Here is a 14,823-nt window from a genome sequence, read left to right on the forward strand (position 1 = left end):
CTGCAGTCTCTCACTCTTATCACTTTCAGAAAGACAACCTTTGGTCAATCCGCTTTCTCGGTTCAAGGAGTGGGGGAGTTGAGTTCCATTAGAGACTCAGGAAGCTTTGCAGTGTTTATAACCAGCCACCATCCTCAAGCTTTGGCTAAAGTCAGCACAAAGGTCTCACCACCAATGATGGCCTTGTATTTATCACACTGAGTCTATTGATTACCTCACTCTGGACTTTGGACTTGTATGTATTGCGTAGAGCTGCAAAGATTAATCGATTAGCTGTCAACTATTAAATTAATCCCTAACTATTTTTCTCAATCGACTTTGGCACATTTACTGAAACAAACTTACAATTTTCAAAACTCTAAGTACAACTTGTTTTGAAACAACAGTAATAATAACAATATAATAATAACAGGTTATTGTAATTGTTGGTTGCTCTATTTTGCATGTAGGGATTTACACAATGACCATGTGTATAGTTGCATATGAGAATAATATGATTCAATAGCAAATGAATGCAACTATTTTGATCTGCGAGCCTTACTCAATGCATCTTGTGCCAAAGCAATTATAAAGGACTATAGTCATGTGAAAAACTGACCTAATTTTCATACAAATAGTCATATAGTTTGATGAAGTTTAATAGTCATTCGACGATCGTGCCAAAGCGATTGAGGAAAAACTGTAAGTAGGGCTGGGTATCGCCAATGATTTCCCGAATCGATTCCTATTCCCAATGTCCTGATTCAATTAGGTTAGCGAAATCTCAGTTACAATACCTATTTTGCTTGGATATAAAAGAGATTCTCAGAGAACTTCTGCTGTAAATTGTACAAGCAAGAAGCTAACCCTCAAATATTAGGTTTTTACCCAGGTTAATATTTACATTAAGTAAAGGGGGTCAATTCTCCACATCCATGGTGAAAAGGCATATATTAAAAGATCCATTTGGGGATGTTATTATTCAATATTGGATCACAAAGTTATTAAATTAGAGAATCAGTTTTATTTTTATAACCCAGCAGTAAGTATGAGCGTTCAAACATTTCATATAAAATAAGTGTAGTGGAAGTGGAACTGTCAGAAGTCTAACGCGTACGTTCAGGTTCATGGCGGTTCTGTCAGCCGCCTTTCGTGGTCACGACCTCTTCAGTGAATAGTGTGCTGGGGCTGGCCGCACACAAAGCATGAATACATGAATACAACCATTATCATAAGGCGCATTGTTTACACGCCATTGTTGTATAAAATGCTGAATTGTTCAAAGCCCAAACTGTTGGCACTGCACTCTCACGTTTATGTATGTGTGTGTGTGTGTGTGTGTGTGTGTGCAAAAACTCTCTTCTCTCTGCTTGTTGTTTGTATATTTGCATGCACACATCTATTTCTATTGCTCGCCGTGTGTGTGTTTGTATGTTTTTTTTGTGCTCTGCATGCGCTTGCAGTGTTTCCAGCTGTTGTGTGTGTGTATGTGTGCGTGTGTGCGTGTGTGTGTGTGTGTGTGTGTCTGTGTGATGACAGAGAAGACAACATGAGCGTTGTTGTGTGTTTAGCATATCAATGGCGTCCAGGGCCCCGGCGACTGTTGCAGAAGCACTCTGATCTTTCTAGTTCCTGTCGGCTCACCTCACCTTGCTGTATTTAAGGGGCTTTCTTGTTGCGTCGCAGAGCTGACATGAACATCTTTACTAAGGTCCCAGGATTAGCCCAACAAACAAGGTATGTTGAGAGCGCCGTGCACCAGCCTGGGGCCCACAGAGTCAGACCCACCCAGTCAAGAGTTTTGGAGGTGGGGTGGGTCAGTGGCTCCACATCCCTCGCTGGTTCTCATGCTCTGCTCTTTCTCTCTCTGGGACGCCTCCAACACCAGTTTCCCAAAATCACCTGATTTTGTGATGTGATCATTGTAGGAGACATGCACACAAACTGTAACAGTTCAGGTGCAAGTTGATGGTTTTAATTCGAAAAGACTGAAGCACGACAATACTTCGAAATTTGCGTCAGTTGTTTATGTAACACTACAATGTTTTATGTTCAAAATGACATAAGTAGTGACATTTTCAGTGGCTCAGGTCTTCCACTTCGCCTTAACACACCATCATTTGTTTCTAAAGTTTCTTTGTGATTGTTCTGATCGTCTGATTTAATTATTGAGAGGCATGTTTGGGGTGTAATTATTCATGAAAAATGCTTCTATATCTACAGCAAGCTGGGGTCTGTGCTCCAACGTGCCTTCTACGGGTCCAGTGGGAGGGTGAGTCCAATATTTATGTCATGAGTTGTCACTTTGTTCATCATCATCATGTTGTTTTGAACAGATGAAGTTTCTTAGTGAAACTTTTTTTGTCTTTACTCTATTGAATTATGAGCATAAATGAACATACTTGTTCACTGTTTTTACTAATGATATAATACTTCTTTCCTGTGGGGACTTCTTGGTAAACGTAGAATATTTGTCTTCATTTTGTACTTCATTTTTTATATTTAAAGGTGCTGTACTCAAAATACTGAGAGAAAAAAAACAGCTGGCTGGGATTGCCTCCACATGGCTCTCATAAACCGTTCCCCAATTCGTGAAATACCGACGTTTTTTTACGCCCACATGCACATGCAGCCAGACCAGCTATCAAACAAAAGAACAGAGAAGCTCAGATTTAAACACACACAGAGGGAGTGTTACTTCATTCTCTGCTCAGGACGCCATTACTCCACTATACAGTATCTTTACATAGTAAATATTTGTTTGCTATATTAATGTGCTGATTGAGCCCCTTTTAAAGCTGTGTAGCTTGGCATAAAGACTGGAAGCAGGGGGAAACAGCTAGCCTGGCTCAGTCTAAAGAAATACAGCTACCATCACCTCTAAAGCTCAGACAACATTTTGGATCTCGATTGTTTAACCCTCATGTAGTCCTTGGGTCAAATTTGACCCGTTTTCAAAGTTTTTTATATTAGAAAATATGGGATGTCGAAATAAGCAGCGAAAATGTAAAAAAAAATTAAAAAATACGACAAAAGGTTGGGAAAAGCAGCAAAAACAATTAAAAAACACCAGGAGAAAACTTCAAAAAATTCGGAAAAACCAAAACATAAAAAAAAAAAACGCCCAAAACATTGAAAAAGTGACAAAACGTTGAAAAAAAAACGACAAAATGTCAGATAAAGCGATATCAATTTTGAAATAAGTGATCAAAACGTTGAAAAAAAACCACACAGAAACTTGTAAAAAAAAAGCAGCTAAAACATTGAGCTAGGGACAATTAAACAAGACAACACAAGAGTTAATCTAGACAGTTTCCAGGAAGTCCCTGCTCTCAGCTGTTCACAAATAAATATTTACCATATCATCATAATCAGTTTACTGTGAAGCAAATACTTTCTCTATTGATTTACACATAACTTTGGGAGCTGCGTCATTGGTTACTAACTTTCCAAACTGTCCTTTTGAGAATACAACACATCATGACTCAGGAATTGTGTCATTTAAAAAAAAAAAATTTTAATTAACATTTCTCCTCCCATTCAAAGACGACAGAATTATCGAATACAACACTGTTTACTGTTGGTATTGGAAACAAAATGATCACCAATAGGAAAGACTCTAACATTGCTGGTGTTGTCACAGAGTTTATCTGCAAGTGGCAGTTTGAAAGACAACCAAGTAAACTATAGAAAAAAAACTTTACATATGGGAGGCTGGGCACAAACATGGGTCTGCTTAAAATCCCCAAAAAGTGTGAAACTAATACTAGTATTGCAAATGAATGTAGTATTTAGAAAATGCTCATTGTTAATGAACACCTGAGTGGTAGCGTTTTCAGTAGAATCCCAGCAGACTCTTTAGTTTTGATCTGGGCCTTCAGGTGACCCTTTTTCGAGCAGCGGAACTTTGCCGGAAGGCGGCTGGACCTGAGCTCCGACTGCGCCAGGATCAGTGACAAGAACTTCCCAGAGAGATGCAACTCTGTGCAGGTGGAGAGCGGAGCGTAAGTCTACACCACCACCTACAGTACACGACAGATCACTGCAACACACACACACACACACACACACACACACACACACACACACACACACACACACACACACACACACACACACACACACACACACACACACAGGTGAGAAAAGGAAAGACAAAGAGGAGATCAGTGTTTTCTCTAGGTTTGTTGAACACGCCCGTATTTGGCGAGGGGTTTAGGGTTCCTCCCTCAAGAAAATGTTACAATTTTTTTTATAATAAAAAAGCAATTTCACATCATTTTGGACCATTATTATTACGGTATCTGTGTCTAAAATGTTGGAAAAGCTAGAGCAGATAATAAATAAATAACACCCAAAAAGCTTAAAGACAAAACTGGGGACCAACTCCAAGCATTAGATCTGACAGAAGGTATTTAGTTAGTTTGGATGCTCACATTGATTATATATTCCCTCGGCTTAAGTGGTGACCAGAACGGCTCGGTTGCTGCACATTAGCTTTATAATGACAGAGAAAACCCCTGGAGATGTAACAGCAGTGGTGTAGTCTAATGTATTGTAGTGGGTCTACTGTACTGTATATAAATATATTGGCCTATATATATATGGGCCAGAATCTGCCTTTGGGGGAGGGGGGCATATCATAGTGTGGGGGTCTGGGTGCCCTCCCCCAGGGCTATTTTGACTTCATTTTCTGCATTCTGATAGACTTTTATTCACCAATTTACGGTAGAAATCCCTTTATTTAGCCTATGTGAAGAAGAAAAAACACATGACAATTCAACATATATCAAAAATCTAATGGAAAGTATGTTGTTACGTGTCATTGGGCATTTTTAAGTGGGTATATGGAAATCCTGGAGCTTTCTTAGTGGGTATACTGCGTATACCTGCGTATCACGTAGACTACACCACTGTGTAACAGCAAAGTATCTTCAATACAAATGTTTTCATCACATTTCTTTCTATTTTTACCATACCACACCATAGAAAGCAACTCCAAATGTGTAAAAGTAAATATACTGTAGTTAATACATCTAAAGCCCAGTGGTTCAGATGGGAGTCCACATATCTGTACCTTGTTATTACATCCAACAAGGTATTGGTAATGTGTCTTAATTAACATTGTGATCCTTCCACAGTAAGACGATTAGTCTGTCCGAAAAGAAATTAATCAAAACGCAGTTTTCAGAAAAGTACTCTGCAGATGAAACTATGTCTAGATGTCAAAGTTAAAACTGCACTAAAATATCAAGATTCAAGGATGGTTTTATTGTCTCCTGGTCTTGGATTAAAGGAATTGCTACACACCAAACACAAAATTATACTTAAAAATGAACACTTGCCTAACTTCCTAAATTGGAGTTAGGTTGAAATTTTAAGTGTCAAAGATTTCATTTCCTGCATTTTGATACACTTTTATGCACCAATTCACAGCTGAAAATCCCTTTATTTAGCCTATGCAAAGAAGAAAAAACACATGACAATTCAAAATATGTCAAAAATATAATGGAAAGTATGTTGTTGTGTGTCATTGTGCATTTTTAAGTGGGTATATGGAAATCCTGGAGCTTTCTTAGTGGGTATACTGCATGTACCTGCGTATCATGCAGACTACACCAGTGGATATAGTTACTGAACTGACACTCCCCCCCCCCGCTGCTGTGTGAATCTCTGTTTGACTCTTCTCTCTCCTCTCCTTCTCCGCTCTTTTTGAAGATGGGTCGGTTACGAGCATGAGAACTTCCGCGGGCGCCAGTACCTGTGGGACATGTCCGAGCGGGGAGAGTACAACTGCTACGACAAATGGTGCGCCCAGGTGGACCACGTCTCCTCTGTTCGTGCTGTCAAACAGGTGAGACGTGAAACTGGCAGAAACACACACAAGTTACAGGATATACGGTCAGTACAGGAGCAGAAACACACAAGTTACAGGATATACGGTCAGTACAGGAGCAGAAACACACAAGTTACAGGACGTACGGTCAGTACAGGAGCAGAAACACACAAGTTACAGGACGTACGGTCAGTACAGGAGCAGAAACACACACAAGTTACAGGACGTACGGTCAGTACAGGAGCAGAAACACACACAAGTTACAGGACGTACGGTCAGTACAGGAGCAGAAACACACAAGTTACAGGACGTACGGTCAGTACAGGAGCAGAAACACACAAGTTACAGGATATACGGTCAGTACAGGAGCAGAAACACACAAGTTACAGGATGTACGGTCAGTACAGGAGCAGAAACACAAGTTACAGGACGTACGGTCAGTACAGGAGCAGAAACACACACAAGTTACAGGACGTACGGTCAGTACAGGAGCAGAAACACACACAAGTTACAGGACGTACGGTCAGTACAGGAGCAGAAACCTGGGTTGGATGTGAACACACATACTTCTTTTCCAACCCTCTGAAGTCACAGCTGCTGCATCTAGGGCTGGGCAATATATCAATATTATATCGACATTGATATATCAGGCTAGATATCTTAGGTTTTAGATATCGTAATATGACAAGTGTCATCTTTTCCTGGTTTTAACGGCTGCATTACAGTAGAGTGATGTCATTTTCTAAACTTATCAGACTGTTAGCTGTTCTGTTATTTACCTTTACCCACTTAGTCATTGTCAGAGATGGCAAAAGTACTCACTTCCTCTCGAAAAAGTAGAAGTACTGATTTAATTTCTTTACTGTAAAAGCAACAAAGTACAGGCTTAGAAATTTACATAAAGTATAAATATAAAAGTAGCCTTGCGAATGACAACCTTATTTTTTTTTGTCTGCCTAATGTCTGGGATCTCCGTTTTCTTCATTTTCAATCATGTCGCCGTCCGTACTACTATGTGCTAACGTTACCGCCATCAAGCCGCAATGATTTGACGCGAATGAATGCTGCCGAATCTGTCGGGTCGTCTTGTAGTGAAACGTATATTCCCATCCAATTAGATTGAATTCAGTATTAATGACGCGAAAAATAATAACGGTGACTCCACTGAAATTATTTGAAACTAAAGTAACGAGCCAATTTTGTAAAATGTAAGGAGTAGAAAGTACCGATATTCGTAGGAATAAAAGGAATAAGGAATGAATAAAAGTAAAAAGTCAGCACAAAAATAAATAGTAAAGTAAAAATATCTGAAAAATCTACTTGAGTACAGTAACGAAGTATTTATACTTCGACACTTCCCATCTCTGGTCATTGTATCCACATTACTGGTGATTATTTATCTAAACTCTCATTGTGTAAATATTTTGTGAGAGCACCAATAGTCGACCCTACAATATCGCCAGCGATGTATTTGGTCAAAAATATCGTGATATTTGATTTTCTCCATACGGTCCATCTCTAGCTGCATCAGTAGTTTATCTTAGTCTCAAGGAGTCATCAAAGCCTAACGCATGTAAAAAAAAAATGAAACTTTAACTCTACAAACCAGGTAGAAACAGTTGTTAAACCTGACATTTAACAGAAAGTAGTAGTAATTCAGTACATGTGCGCAGTATCGACAACATACGTTTTGAAATTATATATATACATACATATATACTTTAATATAGTTTCTTTTTACAGTTTTGTTGTTGCTAGGGAATAGGGCTACAACTAACAATTATTTTCGATTTAATCGATTAGTTGTTTGGTCTATAAAATGTCAGAAAACAGTTTTTAAAAAGGCGATCAGCGTTTCCCAAAAAGCCCAAGACGACGTCCTCAAATGTCTTGTTTTGTCCCCAACTCAAATATATTCAGTTTACTGTCACAGAGGAGAGAAGACACTAGAACAATATTCACATTTAACAAGCTGACATCAGAGAATGTGTACTGTTTTTTCATAAAAAATGACTCAAACCGATTATTCAATAATTTATTGGCTAATTGATTATCTCTGCAGCTATGTGAAGAAGGGTATTACTTTATAGCTATAATAGTTTTTTTTTTTTTTAAATAACAATAAACTACGAGGGGACAGTAATGTACTTTTAGTATGTAATGTTGGATCTGTCTGATGAGTGAGAGAGTCACACGTAGCGGAGTCATTTACTGTGGTTCTAAAAGTATTACCCTCTTATTCCCTGTTCTTCTTTCTTTTCTTCTCTTTGTTGTGTTTACACTGTCATTTGTGGGCTGTTTTGTAAAAGTTACTGAATTTGGATTGTTTGACGCAAAAGGTGATTAGTAGGAAATAATTTCCCAGGCAATAACACGGAGCTGTGCACCGAGGGGAGATCACAAACTAGATCGATTAAACAAATATAATGCCGTAGAGATTCAACTTAAAATAAATAGAGAATCTAAAAAATATAAAGCAACATTGCATAATGATTCTATAATCAAAGTTATTGTTTTTCCATGTGAGAAACACACCACATTTAACAACATGTAACAGCACTAAACACACACTATACAGCAATCTGGGAAAGAAAGACAGAAAAACAAGAAACACAATTAAAAACACATTAATAAAAGGATTAAAGGATGGGGGGGCGGGGGTGTTGGCTGAGATGGAATTAGGCTTGATAATCATATGCATAATGATTCTAGACTCCAAAGGAATAATTTAAAGAGGTTTTGTTGTGAAAATGTTTTAAGTTAGATGTTGGCTTAAGATCAGTAGTAGCCTATAGCGAACCCTAACAGAGGCAACTTATCCAGAAACACATTCACCAACCGACAGTATTTCTCTTCTGTTCAGGACAACAACCCCGGCAGAGCTCAGCTGTTTGAGCGAGCCGGCTTCTCTGGTAAGAAGATGGAGATCCAGGATGACATCCCCAACCTGATGAGCCGCTACAGCCTCAACAGAGTCGCCTCCATCCGCGTGCTCGGAGGAGCGTAAGTGCAACATCCTTCCTACCTGGTCTCTTTCATTCTCAACCCTTTGACAGGAAATGCTATTTGCTTTTGAAAAAAAAAAAAAAAACTGAAACTATGAATCAATAGTTGGCTATTGCTTTCACAAACAACTAATAAGGACCAATCGTCACAGCTTTATGTAAATGGGTTTTTGCATTCAGCTCGAGTCAAGTCTGGGGATTTAAGTCTCACCGCAGCCAAGTCCAGTCTAAAGTCCTCATTTCTGTGGCTTAAGTCTGACTGAACATGTAGTCTTGAGACTTTGCTTAAGCCAAAGCAGTTAAAAAAAAAAAAAAACTTTTCCCCTATATTGCACAGTTATTCTGTAACTATTAAAAAAAGTTCTGAAACTGTACAATACACCAGATGTTTGGGATTATTCAGAGCACACACCCACCACTGGTAACTGCAGCTTTTCATCCCGTTACATTTCCATGTTTTTAAAAAAAAAAAAAAAAACACCGTTTGCAGTCAACCCTGATGTGTTGTGTGTGCAGGTGGGCGGTGTATCAGGAGCCCAACTACAGAGGACCTCATTACATCCTGGAGAAGCGGGATTACAACAACTTCTCTGACTGGGGCAGCCAGAACAGCACCGTGGGCTCCATGCGCAGAGTCCGCTTCAACTAAACACCACCTCTGATCTACCGAGTCCTGTCAACAGGACTTCTTCACTGTCAAACACATGAAACCTGTCAGCTTTACACACTATAACACTTATTTTGGTAATAAACTGAAGAAAAACCTGCATGCCTTTATAGATTTATTTAATTGTTAAATCTTTCATTGTGAAGTGTTTTTGTTGAACGGTTTGAACCAACACCTAGTTACATAGTGGGGATTTACAAGGTGGCACACGTGTAAGAACTTGTCAGTGTTAAATACAAACTTAACTTGTGATGGTATTACAACCAACTCAAGATGTTGAGCTGTAGAATGGTTGGCACCGCTCCTTACTATAAAGTAAGGACGTCAAAGACTTGAAAATGACAAGCTGAAAATCATTTGTAGCTTCATGAACAGAGTAGATTCTGCTATATCCAACGAGAATGCAATTATAAACAGAACATTAAAATGCATGATCAAGTACAAGAGATGAAAGAAAAATAAAGGCACTTCATCCTCGAGGTAGTCTACAGCTCAAATACAAAAATGTAAGTTGGTTTCAGACTTCTGATCGGAAAATCTGGTGTGCCACAAAGTTTGGGCAAAACATCACTGATCTGAAAAATCTAACAATTCTGAACAAACAAAGCTTAGATGAAAAATTTAAAAACATTTTTAATAAAGTTTCTCCAGATTGCTCCATCATAAAGTGCATGTGAAATGTCCACTGACAAGTGTAAAAAGGTTCGCCTCAAGGATTGTTGAGCAGAGGAGCCGCCATGGTCACGATGGTGGATGACTTCAGCTGAGGAATGAGGCTGATCTTCATCAGTTTGCTGCTCGAGTACTTGTTCCTCACAGCCTGCAGAGGAACAAAGGAATTCAAGTTTCATTAAAAGACCTCAGTGTCATTTTCAGGTTCATAATTGTATTTAGAGGTTGTACCAGAATAGGTTTACATGGTTTAAATTTTCAAAACCATAGTTTGTTGTACTGCTCATTGCTGCAGCTCCTCTTTTCGCCCTGTGTGTTGAGCTCTCCGTTTTAGCTACAGAGTGAGACATCTCACTTCTGTTCCATCTTTGTTGGGAGTTGCACATGCTCAGTACCTGCCCTGACAGTACCTAGGTAAGGACTACTAGCCAGTCAGAAGCAGAGTATGAGGGCGTGCCATGCTAGCAGCTAGGCGAGCATTATAACGTGTTCTAAAGTGACCATGTTTGTCGCTGAAGTAAAGGCTGAACTACAATAGAGCTGTTTGTGAACAGTGTTCTGTTGGAGATGGTAAGTCCCTTTTTTTTGGGGGGGGGGGACAGACAGAAAGAGAGAGAGTTTCCTCTTTGGAAGATCCATCTACCTACCAACCACACAAAAGGAAAATGCCAAAAAGCATAATATGAGCACTTTACACACCAAGAAAGAACCCCCCCCCCCCCCAAGCAAAGACACTTGTGCTTCCTGAGAGTGAGCTCACCTGGAACTTTGTCTTCCCCTCATTTACAGTCACAACATTTTTGGCCATGTGCTGCATGATGGGCATCAGGTGGGCCGCGTCGTAAGTGGAGTAGTGCTGCTGTGTAGGAGACTGACAAGACAGACCAACTCAACCCTGCAGCAGACCAAATGACACACTGAACAAGTTGCCAAGTGTAAAGGTTTCATCCTTTGATTCGGTCAGACTCACCCAGGGCAGCTCTTCAAGCAGCAGCTGGGAGAGACCGAGTGCTGCAGCCGCGATCTCAGACGGCCGGTAGTGAACCATGCTGTAGTCGACGAGGGTCAGCTCCATCAGGTACTTGGCCAGCGTGTGTCTCTCTACATCAGACTGAGACACAAACAACCCGCCCACTGAGAACCATGTTTGGCTATTCATTTACAATCCTTGCCCATCGTCATTTTAGCACAACACCTATCTTAACCCTCCGGTTGAAAAATGGGTCAAATTTGACCCTTTTAAGTTTCTATATCAGAATTTTGGGTCTCTTTCAACCAATTTGTCAATTTCTTAATTATTGTGGCTGGTTTCGTACAACGCTCTTTAAGTAAAATGATCAGTTCACTACTTTCATTGAATTTGGGTGTATTATTCAATTTTATAACATTTGAAGAATTGATAAAAGAATGTTTATAAAAAAAATGACAAGTGTCAGAAAAAGTTGACAAGACAATTGACAGACATCGTTGTCGTTTGTCCCATGTTGGGGACAGGCAAAAAGTCTACATGTGAACATTCTAGCACATTTAAAAAAGGCAACAGATGCTAACAGCAGTTAAACATTCAATGAACAGATACTGTAGCTCTACCTTTGCACATTGATCATGTTGTCATTTTGAACAATAAAACTCACATTAGCCACCTTGGAGGCCCGTCTGAGAAAGTGTAAAGGGAGAGGACGTCCCAGCTGAAAGTTGAGGGTCCTCAAAACCAGCTGCTCCATCTCCAGAATCTGAGCCTTTGTAAAGGCGTTGTCTGTGATGTAGGCAAAGTCTCCCACCTCGGGGGCGTACATCTCCTCGTATTTACAGGCCACCAGCATGGCCGTCACGCCAACGAGCTGCAGCTTTCTGCGAGAGACTGGCTGGACCTGCAGCACGGCGGGAAACGTTTCAAATTTCGGCTCGTAATGACCATAACAATGTAAATTGACAATTTTATTTTGCACGTTAGGTTTTGCAAATAAGGTCTTATTTTGTCTTGTAGCAACTGAACAAGTATTAAGGGAAATTTCACAATTCAAGGTGTTCACTTTTGATTAGTTTAAAGATTTTTTTGGGGACATTTTAAGGCCTTTGACAGGACAGCTTAAGTCAGGAAAGGGGGTAGAGATGGGAAATGACAAACAGCAAAGGGCCGCAGGTCGGAATCAAACCAACTGAGCTTTTGTACATGGGGCGCATGCTCAACCAGGTAAGCTACCCAGGCGCCCCAGTTTAACTTCAATAAATGCAACATCTACCCAAAAGTCAGAGTAATCGTGTTAAATAATCCTGATTTCAATATAACGTGATGATTTCTCCCCCCCCCCCCTAATAGAGCAGCCCTAGGAAACATTTATATACAGAGCTCACAAAAAAAACAGAAGAGACTGTCGAGTCAGATCTTACCTGGAGAAAACGATCCAGGACAGCAACTGTGAGGTACAGAGTCTCCTGCAGCAGCTGGAACCGGGAGTGAACCTGGACCAGCCAGTCGACCAGAAGCGCTCGCATGCGTTCGGTGATTTCATAACCCTGCATGTAGTTGGCTCGTACGGCCTGCTGCACCTGTGGAGAAAGACGGTGATGTAACACACACCAACGCAGGGAGAGAGCAGAGAGTTTGGCTGAGGGAGGGAATAACTCACCTCTAGGACGTGTAGATAATTATAGATATCTTTGACGTATTCTGAGCAGAGCTGCGGCAGGTCTGAGTCCTGCTCGTCGACATCCTGCACTGTGAGCAGCGCCTCGGAGAAAGCCTGGCACAGTTCTTCCTCCTCCTTCATAGACACATCAGCCACTAACTCCTCTGAAACTTGGGGGAGAGGATCTGCAGGCGCTGGGACCAGGACTACTGAGGGCGCCACAGGTTTGGCTTTTTGGGATGGTTTGACTGATGCAGTTGATTTGGTTGGTCCAGTCCTCTGAGGAAACAATCAAGTGTATTTTTTTTTAATTCAAAAGAGGCATTTGTGTAGTTTCGGGATGTAAGGCTCATTAGATTTCAAGACATGAAACATGTATAACTGCAAGTTTAAATAAAATAAAGGTTCTCAGGTTGGTAAGAAACTGAGTTACTTTAGGCCAACTGTAGCAAGAGATCAATAGTTAATCATATGGGAAATTTAGGCATCCAGTAGCTTAGGACACAAAATAGAATAAATATAAGACCCTAAGAATAAAAAAAAAAAAGAGGCAGTGAAGTGAGTAGTCTAGGCACCAGAACTACTACTACAGAGAGCTGTCACTAGAATGAATACATACTTCAGAGTTTTGGGTTCTTATATTCACAGCAGCATTGACAAGTGAAAATAAATGAGGTATAAAAACATGGAATCCAGTTATGGCTGATAATGTTACCTTTGTGTTGACTGCTGCTCCGGGAAAGTTGGTAAGCTCCCCGAGAGCAGCTCTCCTCGGACCTGATGTGGCTTTTTTGCCCATCTTCACGGGGTTCACTGCGGCTGGGAGCTGCTGAAAGAGAACACGACACGAAATAAATGCTGGCTGGTGTAAACAACTTTATCAAAGCAGAAGGCGAACAAACAGCTAACTAGCTAAGTAGGGAGCAGACAGACAGTATATAAGAAGGGAGCAGACTGTAATGTTAGCTAACGATGTTAGCTATCGAAGCCATAGTAGCGAAGCTAACCGAAGCTGCTTTGCTAACAAAACAAGCGAAATAACTTCAGTTTACTCACCGCAGCACGAACTTCCACAGACGACATGATTAATGCCGGCAGCAACGACGCCAAACTGAGTTAAAAAAGACTTATTTTAGCACCAACCAGCAAGATTTACCAACAAGCTCTGTGAACACCGATTTCTGCAGGTAAACAACAACGCGGAGACAGGCGGCTTTCAAATAGCGCTCTGTCAAATCTGATTGGATACAGATTTGGCAGGACGCTCCTGATTGGCTGACAATCAGTGAGGTCAAAAGTACAATTTCGAATGGACCGTATGGATTATGTATTATGCCTAGATACCTTAATTTCCAAATATATATATTTATTTTCATATTTTATTTGATTGATATCTACTTTTCATGGTCTGCTGAATGTCTGTCTCATAGAAATATCAAAATCAATTTTATTTCTATGGTCACACATTTCAATAAAGGTACAAAATAATAATAATGATAATATTGTTGAATTATTATAATTTGTATTATAAGTAAATACATTTTCAGGAGTAGTCATGAAGTGTTTCATAATATTTTCACTGATTCATGTATTTTATTGCTGGAGTTTAAAGCGTAACTCTCACCAAAATGCAACCTAGGGTCTTTTTGTGAATGTACCCGAGTCAAACTGTCGTTTAAAAGCATATTTAGGACGGAAGCGCCACTTTTAAGATGTACAGTATTTTTGTTTTTCGGTCAAATGGCCTTTTGAATGGGAGTAATAGGGGCACTTTTATGCTAGCCTCAAAATAGCTATTTTTAAAACACTAAGAAGGCTCGACACAACATGAGACTTTGCTCCAAGTATCACCAGGGTCTCTACACCTTAACTACACCGGTGACCAACGCATATACTAAAGCTGTGGCTACTCGTTTTGATTGCCGAGGTGGTAGCGGCCTGAAACAATAAGAGCTACGGTGAGTTGTTAAAACCTCTCTTTTTAGTCAACTCTGGGTACACAAACAATGTTGTCAACGCTTTCGTTAAGGTGTA

The 14,823-nt window shown here is 40.1% G+C and overlaps 2 protein-coding genes across 3 annotated transcripts; one reads left to right on the forward strand and one right to left on the reverse strand.

The window, feature by feature from the left end:
* The first annotated feature begins 1,672 nt into the window (after positions 1 to 1,672).
* Positions 1,673 to 9,593, forward strand: crybgx (crystallin beta gamma X). Its single transcript, XM_078255418.1, has 6 exons — positions 1,673 to 1,716; positions 2,203 to 2,255; positions 3,866 to 3,983; positions 5,698 to 5,833; positions 8,679 to 8,818; positions 9,337 to 9,593. The coding sequence occupies exons 1-6, from the start codon at positions 1,673 to 1,675 to the stop codon at positions 9,467 to 9,469; spliced, it is 624 nt and encodes a 207-aa protein (XP_078111544.1). The 3' UTR covers positions 9,470 to 9,593.
* On the reverse strand, positions 9,590 to 14,017 carry LOC144521095 (G2/mitotic-specific cyclin-B2-like). 2 transcript variants are annotated; one of them, XM_078255396.1, is made up of 8 exons: positions 13,846 to 14,017; positions 13,505 to 13,618; positions 12,790 to 13,068; positions 12,551 to 12,709; positions 11,794 to 12,030; positions 11,130 to 11,270; positions 10,920 to 11,030; positions 9,590 to 10,307 (listed from the first exon to the last, which is right to left on the reverse strand). In XM_078255396.1, exons 1-8 carry the CDS (start codon positions 13,870 to 13,872, stop codon positions 10,197 to 10,199), a joined length of 1,179 nt encoding a protein of 392 aa, XP_078111522.1. In that variant the 5' UTR covers positions 13,873 to 14,017; the 3' UTR covers positions 9,590 to 10,196. The 2 variants fall into 2 exon arrangements, with proteins under 2 accessions (XP_078111522.1, XP_078111531.1); XM_078255405.1 differs by having other exon boundaries at positions 13,505 to 13,615; positions 13,846 to 14,016.
* Between the last annotated feature and the right edge of the window lie 806 nt (positions 14,018 to 14,823).

This window comes from Sander vitreus, chromosome 1, assembly GCF_031162955.1.
Source record: "Sander vitreus isolate 19-12246 chromosome 1, sanVit1, whole genome shotgun sequence".
NCBI classification, from domain to species: Eukaryota; Metazoa; Chordata; class Actinopteri; order Perciformes; family Percidae; genus Sander; species Sander vitreus.

Coding starts and splice junctions, on each gene's coding strand:
- LOC144521095 (XM_078255396.1), bottom strand. CDS start 13,872: ATGTCGTCTGTGGAAGTTCGTGCTGCG. Junction 12,710..12,789: donor ATTATCTACACGTCCTAGAG/GTGAGTTATTCC, acceptor CTTTCTCCACAG/GTGCAGCAGGCCGTACGAGC. Junction 11,271..11,793: donor GGGCCTCCAAGGTGGCTAAT/GTGAGTTTTATT, acceptor TTTGTGTCTCAG/TCTGATGTAGAGAGACACAC.
- crybgx (XM_078255418.1), top strand. CDS start 1,673: ATGAACATCTTTACTAAGGTCCCAGGATTAGCCCAACAAACAAG. Junction 1,717..2,202: donor GGATTAGCCCAACAAACAAG/GTATGTTGAGAG, acceptor CTATATCTACAG/CAAGCTGGGGTCTGTGCTCC. Junction 8,819..9,336: donor ATCCGCGTGCTCGGAGGAGC/GTAAGTGCAACA, acceptor TTGTGTGTGCAG/GTGGGCGGTGTATCAGGAGC.